The 17,688-nt window shown below is 57.7% G+C and overlaps 1 protein-coding gene across 1 annotated transcript; it reads right to left on the reverse strand.

Moving 5' to 3' along the window:
* Window positions 1-1,066: 1,066 nt before the first annotated feature.
* SETD4 (SET domain containing 4) lies at window positions 1,067-17,688 on the reverse strand. The gene is given in 15 exon segments (XM_036019835.1): window positions 1,067-1,332; window positions 2,112-2,273; window positions 4,414-4,493; window positions 4,974-5,063; window positions 7,752-7,800; window positions 7,802-7,927; window positions 9,433-9,500; window positions 9,503-9,811; window positions 9,814-9,860; window positions 11,136-11,224; window positions 13,748-13,790; window positions 14,327-14,426; window positions 14,706-14,801; window positions 15,384-15,552; window positions 17,553-17,688. Coding segments are annotated over 14 exon segments (1,467 nt in total). The 5' UTR covers window positions 15,457-15,552; window positions 17,553-17,688; the 3' UTR covers window positions 1,067-1,197.

Raw genomic sequence — 17,688 nt, forward strand, 5'->3', positions numbered from 1 at the left:
GAGCACCTGTGGCATCGTGGGATAGCTGCTCCGACCCCCACCCCCGCCCCCGTTGTGCCACATGTGGATTGGCAGGCGTGAAAACACTGAGACAAGTGGAAATCCAGAGCCGGGGTCTCAGAAACACTACTCAGAGCACGCTTGGCATCCAATCACACTCAGAGGCAAGTCAATGGCCTGAAATGCTTTCGTGGGGTTTTTTAGAAAAAGAAGAAAGGTAAAGACTCATGGTCATTCCCCACAGCCGCTGAGCACAAGAGTTTTTCTCCTGATCCTCCTCCCAACGCCACCACAAAAAAGGGCAGAATAAAAGGTGAGCGAAGCGCCCACCGCAAAGGGACCGGCGAAGGGACGTCACCGCCCAGACGTGGACCCGTGGTGGGAAACAGCGAACAGCGGGCGGCAGGGCCGCACTCCTCGGGGCTGCGGCAGTGACTGATGCTCCACCCACAGGCGTCACAGCCGGTGCAGACGGCCCCTCTCACCGTCCAGTGCCCTGGTTCTCAGAGTGGTGGGGGGGGGGGGGCACATCCCCTGGGCCCCTCTGCTGGGGGAGTGGGGGGCACACCCAGGCTGGAGTGCAGGGGAACCACCCTTCCAGCCCACACTCACTCAGGCTCGGCTGGGACGTCAAGGGTGGAGAGTTCCAGGGGCTTTGCTCAGCTCAGGGCAGCCAGGAGTGAAGGCCACTGGCACCCAGGACCGCCCAGCACTCCCCGTGCCAAAGCCACCCACCGCCCGGACACCCCCAACCCCAACAGTGTCAGAGCACAGCAGGAGCGCCCGCCCCTTCTGGCTCCTTACAGCTGCCGAGTGGGATGAGCAACGGGCCACCCGCAGAGCCTGGCTGCCTCCCGCTCCCCGGGCCTCCCCCTCCTTCGGCCCAGCACGGTGCTCGGACTCCTCCGTCAGGGCCGCCCTTGACTTTGAGTTTGGAAGACCCTCGGATGGTGCGTCCCCCTGGAGGACAGAGCCCCAGACCCCGCGGCCCCGCAGATGGGCTCCTCGGCCCCTGGCCCCTGGCGCAGCCACCCCTCAGCCCCACAGAGAACAGAGAGGCGGGGGAGTGAGCACATCCATGTTTAATAGAAGCCAGACGCTGAGCGCGCACGATTCCGTAAAAAACAAGCCTCTGTGTAAAGCTGATTGAGGGGCCAAACCCCGGCGGGAGCTGAAGCGAATGCACCCCACCGGGAGCTACGCAGAAGCTGCGAGCAGGCGGTGGAGGATGTCAGCAGACGCCTGGAGAACCTTGAGCTCCTCCGTCCGCAGCGTTTCGACCAGAGTGAGCTGGGTCACCAAAGCCGTTTCTTTAGCTTTCATACGAGAAACCTGGAAGTCATTTTTTAAATGTTTTATTATAATAAAATATACATAAAACTTACCACTTTGAGCACTTTTAAAACATGCCGTTCAGTGGCATCAGTATGTTCACAGCGCCATGCAATCATCCTCAGAGCTGCTTCTCCATCACGCACAGAAACTGCATCAAACCCCCACTACACGCCAACCCCCCACGCCCTCCCTGCCCTCCGCTGCCCATCCCCGCGCGCTGGCTGCTCCAGCATCCCCCGTGAGCGGAGCCACACAGATCTGTCTTCCGTGCACTCGGGCTTACTTCACTCAGCACAGTGCTGTCTTCAAGGTTCATTAACATTTTTTAAATCCCAGTAACGCTTTCATTCAAACAAGCCGATTTCTCATCTAATTATAACATTTACTAAATAAAAATAAAATGGAAACAGGACTAAAGATCTATTACCAGTGATTCATGCAACGATCTGACCTATTATTCAAAGGCTCAGGGACCCATGGACTCAGACCACCGTGTGGTGATTGCGGGGCGGGGCACGGGGGGAGAGGCTGTAAAGGGGGGTAAATGGTCATGGAAAAAAATACACTAAAAACAAATTTTTTAAAAAAGAATGAAAGTGCCAAGAGAAAAAATATAATAAACATAAAAGGTTCAGACCCAACGTCAGCACTCAGAAGCAGATCCCACTATGCAACGCCCTCGGGGCACCGCCCCCCCCCCCCCCCCAGGTCCGAGCAAGCACCTTCTCCGTCAGAACGCTCCTTGAAGGAAAAGGTGCAAAGCTTCAGAAACGTACCTTCTGAAGCACAGCATCAGTCTCCTCGATGAGGTGACGGCATATTTTCTGAGCTACGTCCAGACTTGTCTTTTCGTTTGCATCCGAAACTGTTTCCCCAAGAAGTACTTTCTTCCAGCGTGGACTAGAACCAAAATAAAACAGAGGACTTTCACACCTCAGCTCCACACCCGCGCCTGCCCTGATTTTCCATGACAAACCGAACTCGCCCACAGCAGGGCCCGCCCTCCCGCCCCGGGCGTCCCCGTGCCGGGGCACACAGGGCCTGCAGAGGGGCCACGGAGGATGAGCAGGGGACCGGGGGACCGGCACTCTCGCTACCACGCCGCCCTGTGTCTGGCGTGTCAGTGAGCCGGGTCACGTCCCCCGGGCACGGGAACCCAGCAGGAGACAGAACAGGAAGGCGAGGCCACAGCCAAAGGAGTAAGAGGCAGCTTCTTCCTTTTCCCTGAGTGACAGTCTGCCCTGAAGGACGGCAACCCGCAGGGAACAGGCTTCACGAGTAAGAAACTCTGCGACGGAAGGTGGAATCGGCGGGGGTGCCTCCTCCCCACGCAGGTCACCCCGCATCGGCGCTGGGGATGTGCCCAGGAGGTGCGCTCAGTGGGCGGGCAGGGGTGCCAGTGTTTGGGGCAGGCACCGGAGGGGGCAGGCACCGGGGAGCCACAGCAGGACGCTGAGCCCGAGGTGGCAGGGCCGACTCAGACACCGGGAGAAGCAGGAGTGGGAGGAGGGTGCGGAGCAGAGGCCGCGCTGCGGAACCCCAGGGGGAAGGGGCCCAGAGTGGGGGGGGGCAAGGGGACCGCGACGGTCTCCGAGTGGAAGGAAGGAGACAGGAGGCGCTTAGAAACGCAGAGCCGCTGGCCAGCCCCACAGGAGGCAGTCTCAGCCGCCTTCAGCTTCAGGACGACGGCTGGGACTTCAGGGATACGGACTTCCCAGGAAAGGAAGGAAGGAAACCACGTGCCAGGCACAGCGCCCTACAGGAAACCACTATTTAACTCAATCCTCACAGCCACCAGCAGAGAAAGTTGGGGTCCCACTGCGCCCACGTCAGACAGAGAGAGACGCGAATGGGGACAGCGGCGCCCTCTCCCCGGTGACGTGCTGACGCGGGCAGAGAGGGCGCCCGCCAACGGGCATCAGGCGGGACCCCAGGGAGGAGGCGCTTCCCCTGCCACAGCCCCACAGTTGACGGGGGGGGGGGGGGGGGGAGAAACCAGGCCGAGGGGGGACGGCAGCCACGGCGCGGCGGCCCTGGAAACACCTGCCGTGGTGCGTGGTGCAAGGTGGAGGCCGATCTGCCTGAGTAGGACTCACACCCCTCTCCGAGGCCCCCTCTCCGAGGCCCCCTCTCCGAGGCGTTAAGGACACCCATGTGGGCACACGGGAAAGTCAGGGGAGGGGGCCGGGAAACGGAGGTGAAGGAGGAGGGAAGACGACGCAGCCGGGAGAGGCGGCCCCTTCGACGCCGGCCAGCACGCCGAGGGTCTGGTGAATGACAGGGAGGGGGGCCCTGCAAGCCCAGCAGAGTCTGCTGACCACGCACTCGACCATTCCGGGGGCGCAGACCAGGGAGGGACTGTCCCCCCCAAGCCCCCACCAAAGAAAAGGGAGCCACAGCGCAGCACAGGAGGCAGCCCGGAGTGGGCGCCCCTGCCCGCAGGCCCACACTATCTCGCCCGCCCTCCCCGCAGCTTGGGGATGCCCCGCCCTCTTCAGGAAGTCCCCCTGTCCGGGGTCCCCCCCCAGCTTCTGCCACACAGCGAGCTGCTCCCCAGCTGCCGACAGCCCCGGGCTGAGGGAGCTCTGGCCGGGCCGCACACGGCCGAGGGAGCGCCGTGCTGGGGGAAGGACCAGCAGCCCCGACCAGGAGGCGTGTCTACACGGGGGGCTACCCTCCCCTGCCCCCGTGAAAACATCCGGGCCTCTCCTTGGCCAAGGTCGGTGTCTGCCCCCATGGCGAGCCGTGGGCCAGGAGCTCCGCTGGCTGCGGGGAAAACCCGGAGACCCAGACTGTGCCGCAGACAGCACGGCGCCCGCGCTCTCACCGACGGTCCGCCCCTAGGACTAGGGGTGCCGGTCACGGGGAGCACCTGAGCGGGACTACGCCGTTCGTCTCCGGACCGGTGCACCTCCGACTGGGGTGCCAACCCCAGAGTTCCAGAAACAGTGAAGACTGGGAAGTGAACCCCCACCCCCCACGGGCGAGTGGCAGAGGGAACGAGCAGCCCCACGTATTGTAGCGGCATTCCAGGTGGCGGCCACAATCCCGTAGACCGCTCACGCGTGAACTCACAACTCTTCAAGCCCGCAGACATAGCAGCTTAAGCGCGGTGAGCAACCTCCAGGACGGGCCGTCCCAATCCGAACGTCAAGTTTCTAGAGTAGAAAAACAGGGGCGAGTCCATCACTTCAGCACCTCGCGGCACCTGGCTCAAGAGCAAACGGTTTCTCTAACGCGGCCACCGAGCACCAGGTCACAAAGGCGAGAGAGAAACAAATACTTAGTGACAAAGCCCAAGGGACAGAGAGTTCTCGTGTGAAAAAACATAAAGAGCTGCTTGCCGGTTCACTTGGGTGAGCGGCTGACCTTGGGTGAGGGGTCCCCGCAGGGGGGCCAGCGCCACAGGCCGCAGCGAGGTCAATGGCAAGAGTCCGGACGGCCCTGGGGGCCCACCCCCGCCGCCCCCCAGCTGGGAGCCCCAGGAGGACGAGCACAAGTCACCGCACCCAGTGCACGCTCGACCAACGCCCACCTGCCCACGCGCGAGGGCCGAGGGCGTCTGGTCCCCACGGAGACCCTGACACTCAGCTCTGCCGTCAGACCCCCTGACGGAGCGGTTTCTGAGAGGGGGGCACTTACTCTGTGAAGCCCGTGGTCCTCTAAAATGGAGCTCTTCCTGCCCGTCTGTTTATCTGCTGCTGGGAGGGTACTGACCAGCAGTCTACACAAGAAAATCAGGCAGATTTAGGGTGTGCTTCAGACAAAAACATAAGCCTTTCCTTCTCGGGCTTACTTTCCCCCTCCCACTGGCAAATCAAAACGTAATTATGCAAACAATTTTACCTAATTCCACACACCAAAAAAAAAAAAAATCTACCCAAGTCCAACTCAACGAGACCCGTCACCAGTCCCAGCGAAGCCACAGGACTCCAAGGTGGAGGACCGAACCGCACAGTCAGCTCACGCTCCCACGAGGCAAGCGGCCCCCAGAGCAGGCCGTGTGGGCCCGGCAGGACTGCGGGGAACACTCCACCAGCAAGCGCAGTCTCTGTCCCGTGGGCGAGCAGACGCCCACCATGCTGAGCCCCCGAAAGCCAGCGTTCACAGCGGCCGGTGCCCATGACTGCGTCGGCGGTAAAGCAACTGACAGTGAATACACAAGAGTTAAACAAAGCTACTTCGGGTTAAAAGGTGGTGAGGGATTGCTATTTTTAAATCGTCTTTTAATATGTTTTGCTTTTTACACGTGATAACAGCTGGCACGTAAACGTCTCCAAGTCTGGCGCTTCATGGCCGTCGGTGGTCCCTCACCCTCACTCGGACCCTGGGATGGCCCGCCCCCCGTCCAGGCTCCCGAGACACCCGCTGAGGCCCCGGCCTCGCTCTCCCCAGTGCATTTCCGCACACAGCATCCCCACGCTGCCTGCAGCATGGGGCACCGGGGGCCTCGACCCAGTTTTCCCTTCTGCTAGAACTCGCACTAAATTACCCAAATCACACACTCGGTGAGTCGGGCCATTCCTCGAGGCCTAGGACGCTGTTCCCTTCCGCTCCTGGAGGAGGGGAAGCTCCGTCTTCCTCTACGTACTGTCTTCACGCCGTATTTAGGGTTTTCACAGCATAAATCTATAACTAAGTTTACTACCTAGTAACAGATAGCCACACCACACCCTGGCCAGATGGCTCAGTTGGTTAGAGCAGAGTCCTGATCCACCAAGGTTGCAGGTTCAATCCCAGTCAGGGTGTAACAGGGTGCAGCCAAGAGGGTAGCCTCAAATAGGGAATCTGTAATAAGATCCAGAAGAGCCTGGAGATAATTGGCTCCACACCACAGGGCCACACCTGCCCGGAATCTGGCAGCTGTAGCCAATTGTGAGAGTGTAACAGGGTGCAGCCAAGAGGGGAGCCTCAAATAGGGATCTGTAATAAGATCCCAGTACGAGCCTGGAGATAATTGGCTCCACACCACAGGGCCACACCTGCCCAGATCTGGCAGCTGTAGCCAATTGTGAGAGGAGCCGGAAATGGAGCTTCAGAGGAAGATTGGCGCCGGGACTTAAACTGAGACGCAGCAGCCATTGGAGGGGGAGACCCATCCTCGGCCCTTGCAAGAGAGAACCCCACAGCTTTGGCAGAGGAAGACTCCCTTGGCCCTGAGAGGAGAAGGAGAAGCACGTGGACTTGACGGAGTGTAGACTCCTTGCAGCCCTGAGGAGAGAACCACGCGGCCTGGCAGAGTGGGGCCCCCACACTTTAGAAGGGGGAACCACCACCTGGTTTTAGCAGAGATCCCGGTGACTCAGCCGAGGGTGCCGGGAACTCCAGGGATGGTCTCCCAAGTCGAGATGGAGTTCTAACTGGGAAGAACCAGAGGGACTGCCTGAGCCATGGGACTTCTATTTCCTTCCCTGAGATACAGTACTCTGGACTGGGCAAAGGGGTGAAGGAAGGAAGGACTGTGTGTTTGTGGGTTGTTTTAAGGGACTTTGGGATTTTGGTGAAGACATTAGGTTCACTATACTTAAGTTAGTATAGCATTAAATAAACATTTCCTTTCCTTTTCACAAATCTCTGGCATTGAGACACGTCTTTCCTCTGGCGGCGGGACACAACGGACCCGGGGCCTTCTTTCAATAATAGTATATCATCCCAGGCCCCCCTTGTTGTGTGTTCTGTAACAAGGGGACATACTAGAACAACCAAAGAATGCGTAAATAGTGGAACAACAAGTCAATGTTTCTCTGTCTCTCAAAAAAAAAAAATTAGTAAATAAGATTTTGTTTTAATTTTTTTAAAAAATAGCCATACCAATGATGATGGCTAGTAGCAGGTTCACAAAAGAACATAAATAAAATCAATGCTTCAGCCCTGGCTGGAGAGGTCAGTTGGCTACAGCATTGACCCGATACACCAAGGCCATGGGTTCGATCCCTGGTCCGGGCACCAATACAAGGGAAAAAAGTCACTATTCATTGTGGCACTAAACCCCAAAACAAAGACTGTGTAATGTATTTATCTTCTGTGATTAACACAGTGCTTTACATACAGTAGGTGCTTAATAAATACCTATTATTCGTTGCTTTCTAACCTATTGTATCTCTAGTGACAGTGAAATGTCTCAGTACAAAAACTTCCTTTCCTTTCCCATTCTGTTAACACATTCCCTTCCTCACACGTGTCCCTTTCCTTCCACTCTCCTGGCCGCCCTGCCAGCGATACAGCTCCTCGCCGCTCTTCCTGTCGCCGGATTCACCAAACCTCGCTGCTTCTCCCTTGCCTAACCCCCGACTACACGGTCATCAAGGGGCAGGCGTCTGCCTAGCAGAGAGTCGATGACAGGGCGCTTCAAGGTTTGCCCTTTTTGTTAAAACTTAGCGTAACCTCGTCCCCAGTGACTCGAGCGCCCCGACCTTGGGCCACGTGCACGCAGGCGGGGGGGTTGCGGGGGGGCACGAAGCCGTACTTCCAGGAGCAGCCGCTGGTTGTCGTGGGGGGCCGTAGCAGATGGAGCACCGTCCTCTCGCGGCCCCCATCGCGAGCCCGTCCGGATCTCGTAGCAGCGGGTCCCCTCGTTAAACGCCGCGTCCACCTGTGAGGAGCACTCCGGGTGGAGCGTTTTTAAAGCAAGACACACGCCAGAAAGACTAAGTCACCGCCTGACTGAAGCCAGGTGCCCCTGTCCCCTGGCCACGACCTGCTGACCCACAGTGCGAACAGTGCCCCGTCCCCACTCACCCCCTGGGGGAGGAGTCCCGCCGGGGTCCGTGGATGGGGGGACTCGGGACCCCTGACAACGACCTCGTCTCGTGGATGGCCGGTGCGGGGAAGGGCCAGGCAGGCCACACAGGCCTGCCCCAGGGCAGCGTCACCCAGCGGAGCCATGGAGGCAGGCTCCACAGTGACAGGTCACCGGTTCCGTGGGGTTCAGTGAAAGGACACGATCTGCCTGTTTTGAGGGACTTCGAGGCTGGTGGGGGGGTGAGGCCTGGCAGGCTCAGGGCCCAGTGGGGGCAGCTCGTCTGGCTGCCAGCGCGGTCAGCCAGGGGTGGAGCCTGCCCCGCCAGCTCGGGGACCACCTGGGCAGAGCAGAGGACTCGCCCGGCCAGGCCCTCCGGGGCCCCGTGAGGCCATAGGATCTCGGGTCCTACAGTACGCAGCCTTTGAGCATGGGTGTTCCTGGCTGATACTGTCACCTGGATTTTGTGACCATTTGGTCAGCAGACAGGGATGGAAGAAAGAACAAGACGTTCTTTTTCCCACAATAAGTGCCCACAGTGAGAGGAGGTACGGGCACTGAGCCTCCTTACTTAGCAGCAAATCACAGTGAGGCGAGGGTGGGCTAACGGGGTGTCACGGACTTCTTAGGGTGGTGTGGAGCGTGAAGCTCAGGACGGATGAGCACGGTGTTCCAGCCGGGGTGCCTCCACAGGGGTGCCTACGCACAGACGCCGCCACCCCCGCAGCCGGGCTCCGCCCCCCAGGCCCACAAGATGAAGCCCCTCCTCAGCCGGTGGGCGGGCCTGGGGGGCGGGAGGCTGCAACTCTCCACAGTGGGGGCGCCGTCTCCGCACACCGGTTCCCGGTCAGTGAAGGCTGGGCGGGACGCCTGCAGCGCGGCAGGCCGTGGGTGGGCCCTGAGGGTGCACAGAGGAGCAAGGCCAAGTGCCGTTCCTCTACGACGGTCGGAGCCCACAGGGGCCAGACGCCCACCGCTGACCCGTGAGCACAGCACAGATGAATGCACGCGACACCAGGGTGGGAGGGAACGGGACCGCGAGCAGGCGAGACCGAGGTCTCCGAGGGAGGAAGGAAGGCGGACTGCGCACCCCAGGTGGGGGCGGGGAGGGCGGGGACAGCGGGTACAGCCCGGGCTCCGCCGGCCTGGAGAGCAGGGGAAGCGGGCAGAGGAGGAGGAGGGCGCCAGGAGGGAACTCGGGGCCGGGAGGAAAGGCGCAGCACGGAAAGACGGCAGGCGGGCCACCTGAAGCCAGCTGCACCCTTCCCCGTGGCTCCGCTCACGTTCCGGGTCACGGGTTCTACACGTCAGAGGCCTTCCCGTGGAAACCGGACGTGCGTGCCCTCGTCAAGTCTCACCTGGACGGCGGGGCTGTGATTCAGCAGATCCAGGTAGGGGGCCAGCGCGCAGGTGTCTGGCTCCGCGAGAAGCACGGCCTCCGCCCACGCGCCAGGTACACGGCTCTGGTGTTGACGGTGCCCCAGGCCCACAGGAAGGCGCTGTAGCTGAAGACGCCCTCCACAGCCTCGGAGAACAGAGGCTGCAGGGAAGAGAAGAAGGCCCTGGAGGCCGTGAACAGCTCCTGCACGCGGGCCCTCTGCTCCTGGGCCTGGGCCTTCAGAGGTCCGGGGAGCAGCTCCACCACCTCCGGCTCCAAACAAACGGGGCAGGAGTAGGCCTTCGGCAGCACCTCCAGGTAGGGCTTCCAGGGGGACCGGTCCCCAGCGTGCTTCTCTGCACTAGGAAGGTGCACAGGGCCAGCAGAGGGGACAGGGGAGGCTGCCACCTTTCAAAGTCGAAAGCCAGAGTGAAGGAGTTACCTTCACAGGAAGTTACGGACCCCTCGTGGTTAGCTTGGCTCCCAGGGGGCTGGGCCACGTGGCTCCTCACCCGCCCCCTTCACGTGCGGGCGGGTCTTCTTTCTCCAGGCTCCGCCTCTGCAGAGCACCGGACCCAAGTCCCTGAGCAAGCCACATCCACCGACACAAGGACAATCTCACCAACCCGAGTCCTGGCTTTGCCTGCAAGGGTTCCTTTCTGCAAAACACCTCCTTGCTCCCAGCCTGGCTCTCTGCTTTTAAAGCCTTTGGTGGGAGTCACCTGTGTCACGGGGGTGCTGCTATAAAATGTGGTGGGTGGGGAGCGGGCTGGTGGAAAGAATCTAGACCCGCCCATCCACTGGGCACACGTGGCCATTTCAACTCTAACCCTGACTTACCGTCTCTACCGCAAATCATACCCTGCGGTGTTCTCGCCTGTTCCCAAGAAGACCTCGGGCTGCAAGGATGTATTTAGAAAGTTCACACGGATCCTTCCAAGCCCAGATTCCTACGCTACCATACGGCCCACTCAGAACTCCAGAACAACACAGAAAACACTGACGCCGAGGGCACCCTGGCCTCTACTCAGGCCAGTACAGAGGCGCCAGGCCTCCTGCAAGGTGAGGTGGGGCCAGGGGCGGGGCGCACCCCAACCCCGCCTGGGGTTAAAAGATAACACGATATCGCAAGCCCTCAGGATGTAGGAAGCCCCTCTGCCGAGGGTGTCACAACGCTCTGTCCTCAGACAGCCCCCCAACAAGGCCCACTGCAGCATGGGACAGAAAGAGTTCTCCACTCCAGCGCTGGCCTCCTCCCTGCGAGCCTAAGAGAACTAACTCTTTCAGGATGGTCCCAGCTCTTCAGAGCTGAAAGAAAATTCAAGCAAATGCCATAAGGGTAAAACAAGAGAGTAATACTTGTCAAGCTCCACTCCGACAGAGAAAGGGTCAAGGCCCCGCTCGATGTCCCCCTGTGACCCATTTAATCTTCACTCTCTGCGACAGGCCAGGATGGGAGCCACCTCCCAGGCAGCCTGCTGAAACCTCGGCCATGCAGTTTGCAGTGAGCTAGGACCAAAGCTCCCGGACACAGCAGAGCTCCCGCATCGCCGCAGGGGCCAGCGCTGCAGAGGGGCCGGTCCTTGTGAACTCTGGCTCAGGCGACAGGCCTGCCCACGACACAGGCGGTGGACGGGGAAGGGGAAGCGGGGGCGCCAGACGAGCACGTGTGCAGTCACTTACTTAGCGACGTACGCCCCCAAGTAGCTCCTCATCACTGTGTCCGTGGTGAGCAGGCAACTCTCGGGCAACGACAGAATCACCTGTCCCTCCTTTCCAAAAAGAGAAAGCCAAGTTCAGCATGCCCACGCTCCGGGAACGGCCCTGAGCACGCGTCTCATCGGGTCCCCTTCCTGCCATCCTCTCCCAGAGCCTGGAAAACCCGACCTCAGACCACCCCAGGGCCCCCGGCGGCCTGGCCCCGTGCCCGAGTCGGCAGGCAGAGGCGAGGCTGCTCCCACGCGGGCCCTGTGACCCCACGGGAGTGAAAGGTCAGTGGTGGGACTGACACCCACCACAGTGAACCTTTCACCAGAAAGGGGAGCGGGAACACTAGGACAAACAGGAACCAAACTGTCCCTTCGCGCCTCCTCAGGCACCAGAAATCGTGCTGCCCTCTGGAGGCAGACAGAACCCCCGATCCCCCACCCGGGCCCCCGCGTCTGCAGTGACTGGGCCAGGGCCGCCGCCTCTGCCTCGGCGCAGCAGGTCGCCCCAGCTGAGGGCGGGGCCAGCATTCTGCCACGGCAAAGGGAACATTTTCCCGGCGCCCTCCCCTGGACAGGAAACCCAGGGAGGGAACCTGAGACGCCGGGTGCTGACAGCATGGTCGCAGCACTGAGAAGCCAGGTGGAAGACCCGGCTTTCGCCGTAACGTGCGCCAGGGTCAAGGTTTCAGCCACAGGCCGTCTGGGGCTCCACGTCTGTGCGTCGCGAGCAAGCTGGGTGATGGCTAACCGCCCCTATCCTGCCCCGACAGCCAACGGCCTTCTGATTTGCAGAGAACCACTTGATTAAAAATGTGCTGTATCTCGGGTAAGTTATCTTCATCCTCAAACTCATCAAACTGGATACTTCAAGTCTGTGCATTTGCCCTGCTGGTTGTGGCTCAGTTGACTGAGCGCCAGCCTGCCAACCAAAGGGTCACCGGGTTGATTCCCGGTCAGGGGCACATGCCTGGGTTGTGGGGCGGTCTCCAGTAGGGGGCGCCACGAGAGGCAACCACGCTGGTGTTTTCTCTCCCCTCTTTCTCCCTCCCTTCTCGTGTCTAAAAAATACATAAAGTCTTTAAACACCTGTGCATTTCACTGTATGTAAAATATTCTCGATTCCAAAAGGTCTAACAAAACAGTCCCATTTGGAAGTACACGCAGAGCAGGCTGCCAGTTATCATTCATGATCTCAACTGAAACAACCCGCCTTCGCTGCTGCGTACTCGAGAGGAACGTTTCTCCCCCTCCCACATCCTGCTGCGAGGGAATCACACCTCCGTTCCAAAAGTAACAGTGTACAGCGTGAACGCACTTAATGGGGATGAGCTGCACACTGAAAATGGTTAAGATGGGAAATTTTATGTTATGTATGTTTTGCCACAATTAAAAATTATAAATTAACTTAAAATAGCATAGAATTACAAACGTTAACAGTTACCATTCTTTACAGTAAACATAAGCACGTGGCTGGGTTTTATATAAATTAAGAAATTAAAAATGAAGTATTTTTGATAAATAAAACTGTAATTGAACAATAAATAATCATTAAAATTAGAAATAACCCGGGCTGGCATAGCTGCAGTGGATTGAGCGCGGGCTGCAAACCAAAGCATCGCAAGTTCGATTCCCAGCCAGGGCACATGCCTGGGTTGCAGGCCACGGCCCCCCAGCAACCGCACATTGATGTTTCTCTCTCTCTCTCTCTCTCCCTCCCTTCCCTCTCTAAAATAAATAAATAAATCTTATTTAAAAAAGGAACTAGGGTTTCTAAAAAAAATAGAAATAAAGGTAAACTATTTACACTAAAAAAACCCGCAAACACATTAGGGCATGGCTGTGTGGCCGCACAGAGGTACAACGGGAAGGACAACGCCCTGGGCCCCGTGTCACCCTGGCAGATGCCCAGGGGTGAGGAGCCAGCTGGGGGCCATCTGGGCCAGGCTCTGGGGCCCCTCCCCCCGCTCACTGCTTTTTACCCCTCTGCTGGGGCCCGGTCTCTCCGGTGAGAACAGCTCCCCCCCACACTCTGAAAATGCGGTCTGACTTACATAAGGAGCCCTGCCGGGGCAGAAACTGCCAGCTGCCACCACCAACGAGCCTCCGCCCCCCTCGCTGCAGGCAGGGCCGCACCCCTGGGCGGGCAGACGAGGTGAGGCTGCAGCATCCTAGGCAGGAGGAAAGTCTGCCCTTCCTCACCCCCTGCTCAGTCCTGGCTGCTCCAGCTCCAGGCAACCCCACGAAGGACCCGAGGGTGTCAGCCCCCTCTAAGGACTCGGGCAGAGAGCTGCGCAGAGCCTGGGCCACGGATGGCCACGGACCACCGCACCGGCCAGGCGGCCTACCCAGGCTCGTTCGCACGGGGGCAACAAGAACGTCTCCTGTTTACGCACTGCTACTTGGGGTTTGTCTCTCCTATGCCGCAAACTACATTCCGCTGACATGAATTGTATCAAAAAGTGTCTGACCAAGTAAAAAAAAATGCCTGTATGGACGTCTGAAATATCTTTAACCCAGTTGGTTTAAACCACGTAACACCCAGCACAAGCGACACTGGGCTTCGGGGGGACGAGAGAGAGCTCTCACCTGCAGGGGGTGGCCGTGCTCATCAGAGCCCTCTGCCCGTGGCCTAGGAACACAGAGACAGAGAAAGGGTTTAAATCCTTCCCACCCAGGGCTCAGGGACAACCCTTCTGCATAAGAGACTCGAACGAACTTGAGAAATCCCACAGAGCTGGAGCCGGGTGTCTCGTGTCCTCTGACCCCCGGAGGACCCAGAAGCTCTTCCGGGGAACGTCCTGACCTCCCTCTGGGGGTGCGACCCTGCGGGCACAGTGGGCTTCAGAGTCAGGACCCAAAAGACCACGGACTTCCCACAGATCTCCGCTGGTGCGGGGACCTTTAGGTGGGCCTCTCTCCCCGGGGTCCTTACCGGCCTGGGGCGGGGGGGCACTCCTCCCACTACCCACCCAACCTCAGAGGCCTCAGGCCCCTTTTATTAGACCCAGCTTTCCCCATAGCGACTCGAGGCCTCTCTGACTGACTGACCGACCATCCGGGTCCCCACAAAGCCCGTGGACGCAACCCTCCCCTCCTTGCCCAGGCAGACCATTAGACTGGGTGCTTTCCTTAACGTGGGCGAGCTGCGTGGGTTGTGCCCAGCACCAGCGGCCCCCGCGAGCCAAGGCCTTGGCCAGAGCAGGCACAGCCACAGGGTCCCCACCACCACCATCTGAAGGCTGCCCCTGCGCTGCCCACAGCACCCCTGCAACAGTCAGAGGGCCGCTTCTCTGGCGGGCACACGTCCGACACGGCCCGTAATTACTATGTGGGTCTACAGTGCTCATCTCTTCAAGTTCACAGCTCTTGACCTTTCATCCCTCGACCAGGAGGAAACACGACTCAGCAAGGAGGCCCGACACCCAGCACAAACCTGCCTCCCAGAGAGAGCGGCGCTGCCGGCAAGGCTCACCCGCGCCGCCCCGTCACCTGTGCCCGCGCGCCTCACGTGACCAAGGGCACGGGGACCGAAGGCCAGACTTACCTGGGAAACTGGCAGGCACCAAGTTTGCACCTTCAAACTTCCTATCCTTCAGCCACCTCTGAAGCTCTATAAACTCAGGCTTGCAGCTCTCATTCACTGATCACGGAAGGAAACAATGGTAATTAAAATCCCTGTACAATCCGATCACCGCTAAACAGAAAATCTCTGATGAACGGCCCTCAGAGTTATCATAAAAGGGAATGAATGTTTAAATGTACAAACAATGTAAACTAAAAAGAAAAACTATAAAACCATCTCAAAGAGGCAGGAAAGCAACTGGTAAGATCTAACATTATAAGACAGTACCTTCCAGTTAGGCAAGCACTTTCACGTACAATGGGTCATTTGAACTGAGTTACGTTGAACTCAGAATGATGGCTTTATATACATACAAACACTGACACTTTGCGGGTGATCAGAGGTTGGCAGAGAGGTTAGGACTAGAACAGAACCCTGGAAGTCATCCCCAGAGAACACGCAGCTGAAGCCAGGATAAACACATCTACACCCCCGCAAGCTAAAAAGAACACCGGGGCACAATCACAAAGAGTTCCCTCTGAGGAACATTCTCTGTGAACCCTGCCCGCGTGCCCTTGACAACAGCTACGCGCACCTGTTAACACCAAGCGACAAAAAATTGCTTTTTCATCCCTGGCACCAAGAAAATCAAAATTGTACCTCCTCTTGATTCAGAACTTCTACGGAGTTTTCGTCTTCTCCTCCGGCTTGTTCTTCCTCTTCCCTTCTTCATACTGAAATCGCAGTTTCTGTTTAGGTGCCCGATCTAAAATAACAAGCATCTCCTTTGCCTTTCCTCCCAGTGTGTGATAATCACTGCTCTTTGTACCTAGAAAGACATAAGCGGACAAACATATTTTATCTGGTGAACCGTTTCTCTAGAGTTTTTTTTGTATACAGGGCATTTACAGTAGGAGCTAAACCACCATCCCTTGTGCAGGAACAGAATGCCCATTAACGGTTCTATCTTGATATCCCACTAAACGCTGATTAATCCGTATAAATCCTTATAACTGATTTGATAATCCTGTGCTTTGGTGACTCACCCACCTCGAAGCTAATCGACCTTTACTCAGCACGGACCTAACCTGTGAACAAACGGGAGCCGTGAAGCCCCCATCAGCCAGGAAGTCTTGGAGAGAAAAAACAAAACCAAAACATGACCCTGAAGTAAATGTAGTTACATGGGGTTTGCAAGAGATCAGGGAGAGAACGAGAGTCAACAAAGCAGACAAAACAAAGACATAATAATAAAATCTAAAATGATTGCTAGAGTTTCCACATGCTACTTCCTCGGAAACATCAACATAAAATCCATTAAAAACGACCGCAGGAGTATTACCCAGTGAGAAAATATATGGGAGAAAATAACAAGGAGAAAGTATACGTTAAAAGGTAAGTAAGTAAGTAACACTGTCCAAGATTTATATTAAGTGAAAAAAAAACAAAGTTGCAGAACTTTACAAACTCAATGATTCCTTCTAGGTTTGCTTTTGAGCACATTGTAGATGTTTATAAGACCAAAGGATTTAAGGAAAGATATTCAAAGATGTGCAAGGGGGAGGGGCTTTTACTATTCCTTTTGTATCCTCCTACTCTGATTTACATATGTTTGAGTACATAATTAACATAGTATGAATGTAACCGGGTGCAGCCAAGAGGGGGGCCCCCAAGTAGGGGTTTGTAATGGGGTCCAGAAGAGCTTGGAGATAATTGGCTCCACACCACAGGGCCACACCTGCCCAGAATGCGGGCAGCTGTGGCCAATTGAGAGAGGAGCCGGAAATGGGGCTGCAGAGGAAGATTGGCGCTGGGATTTAAACAGAGGCACAGCAGCCATTGGGCGTCTCTCTTTTGGAGATCACGCATCTGTGCAGGACCATGCGGCATGGGTGAGAGTCAGGACCACGAGGCTTTGAAAGTGCTCCCTTCTGACAGGTGGAGGGTGCTGGGAAGACTGTGTGCATTTGTGGGGAACCTTAGTTTGTGTTATATCAAATAAATAATAAATTCCTTTCCTTTTCACTGATCTCTGGTATTAAGAGACATCTTTCCTCAGGCGGTGGGCAAAACGAACCCAGCAGGTGGGGAGGAACCCCTGGAGAAAAAGGAGGGGTCTTTTATATCATTCTGCGCCCCCCTGCCCTGTTCCGTAACATGAATGCTCCTTGCGTTCATGTATGTGCACTTCAATCATACAACTGTTTTTCAAATCTCCTACTAAGGCCGGACAGAAATGAGTAACAAGACAAGAGCTCCAGGCACTATTAACAACCTACTTCGGCCCTGAAAGTGTCACTTTTATCTACGAAAAGCTGGCAAGTCGGCTCCCAGGTCAACCAGGCTGGGGGCCCCGCTCGTCGGGTCTGGTGCGCAGCACCTCGCCCGCAGACTGAGTCCGGGCTCGCTGCGCGCAGGACCGTGGGGTCGGGCAAGCCAGCTCTACCTGTGGAGCCACGATGACAGCCCGGCTAACGGCACCGTCCTTCCTCCCAGTCCGACCAGCACGAGCGGTCTGCAGGTCCCACACGCCACCTTCCCTGCGCCGCCGCAACAGGCCCGGCGAGACCCAGACGGGGCTGGTTTCAAACCCCCGTCCTGAGGCCCCTTCGCATCCCGCCCCCCGCCCCTCGCCAGCGCCTCTACAGAGGTTTCCCGGACCAACACTCGCCAAAAGTACTAATTCCAGGCCTGGCGGAGGTATGCGACACGAACTCAGCTCTCCTCCTTGCACCAAAAAATTAAAATACAAGAACGCTCCAGCAGCACGAGGATGCTCCCGTTACCCGGACAACGGGATGCCCGGACCCAGAAGTGCTTCCGGCTCACCTTGGAGAAGGGCGCCGGCTTCAACATGGCGGCGGGGCAAGTGGGCCCAAGGCACGTGGACACCGGGAACAGCACCCAAATGATCGCGAATTACAAAAACGGGCCGCGGCAGCAGAGGGAGGGGCTGGGCGCCGTC

This window comes from Phyllostomus discolor, chromosome 2 (genome assembly GCF_004126475.2).
Source record: "Phyllostomus discolor isolate MPI-MPIP mPhyDis1 chromosome 2, mPhyDis1.pri.v3, whole genome shotgun sequence".
NCBI lineage: Eukaryota > Metazoa > Chordata > Mammalia > Chiroptera > Phyllostomidae > Phyllostomus > Phyllostomus discolor.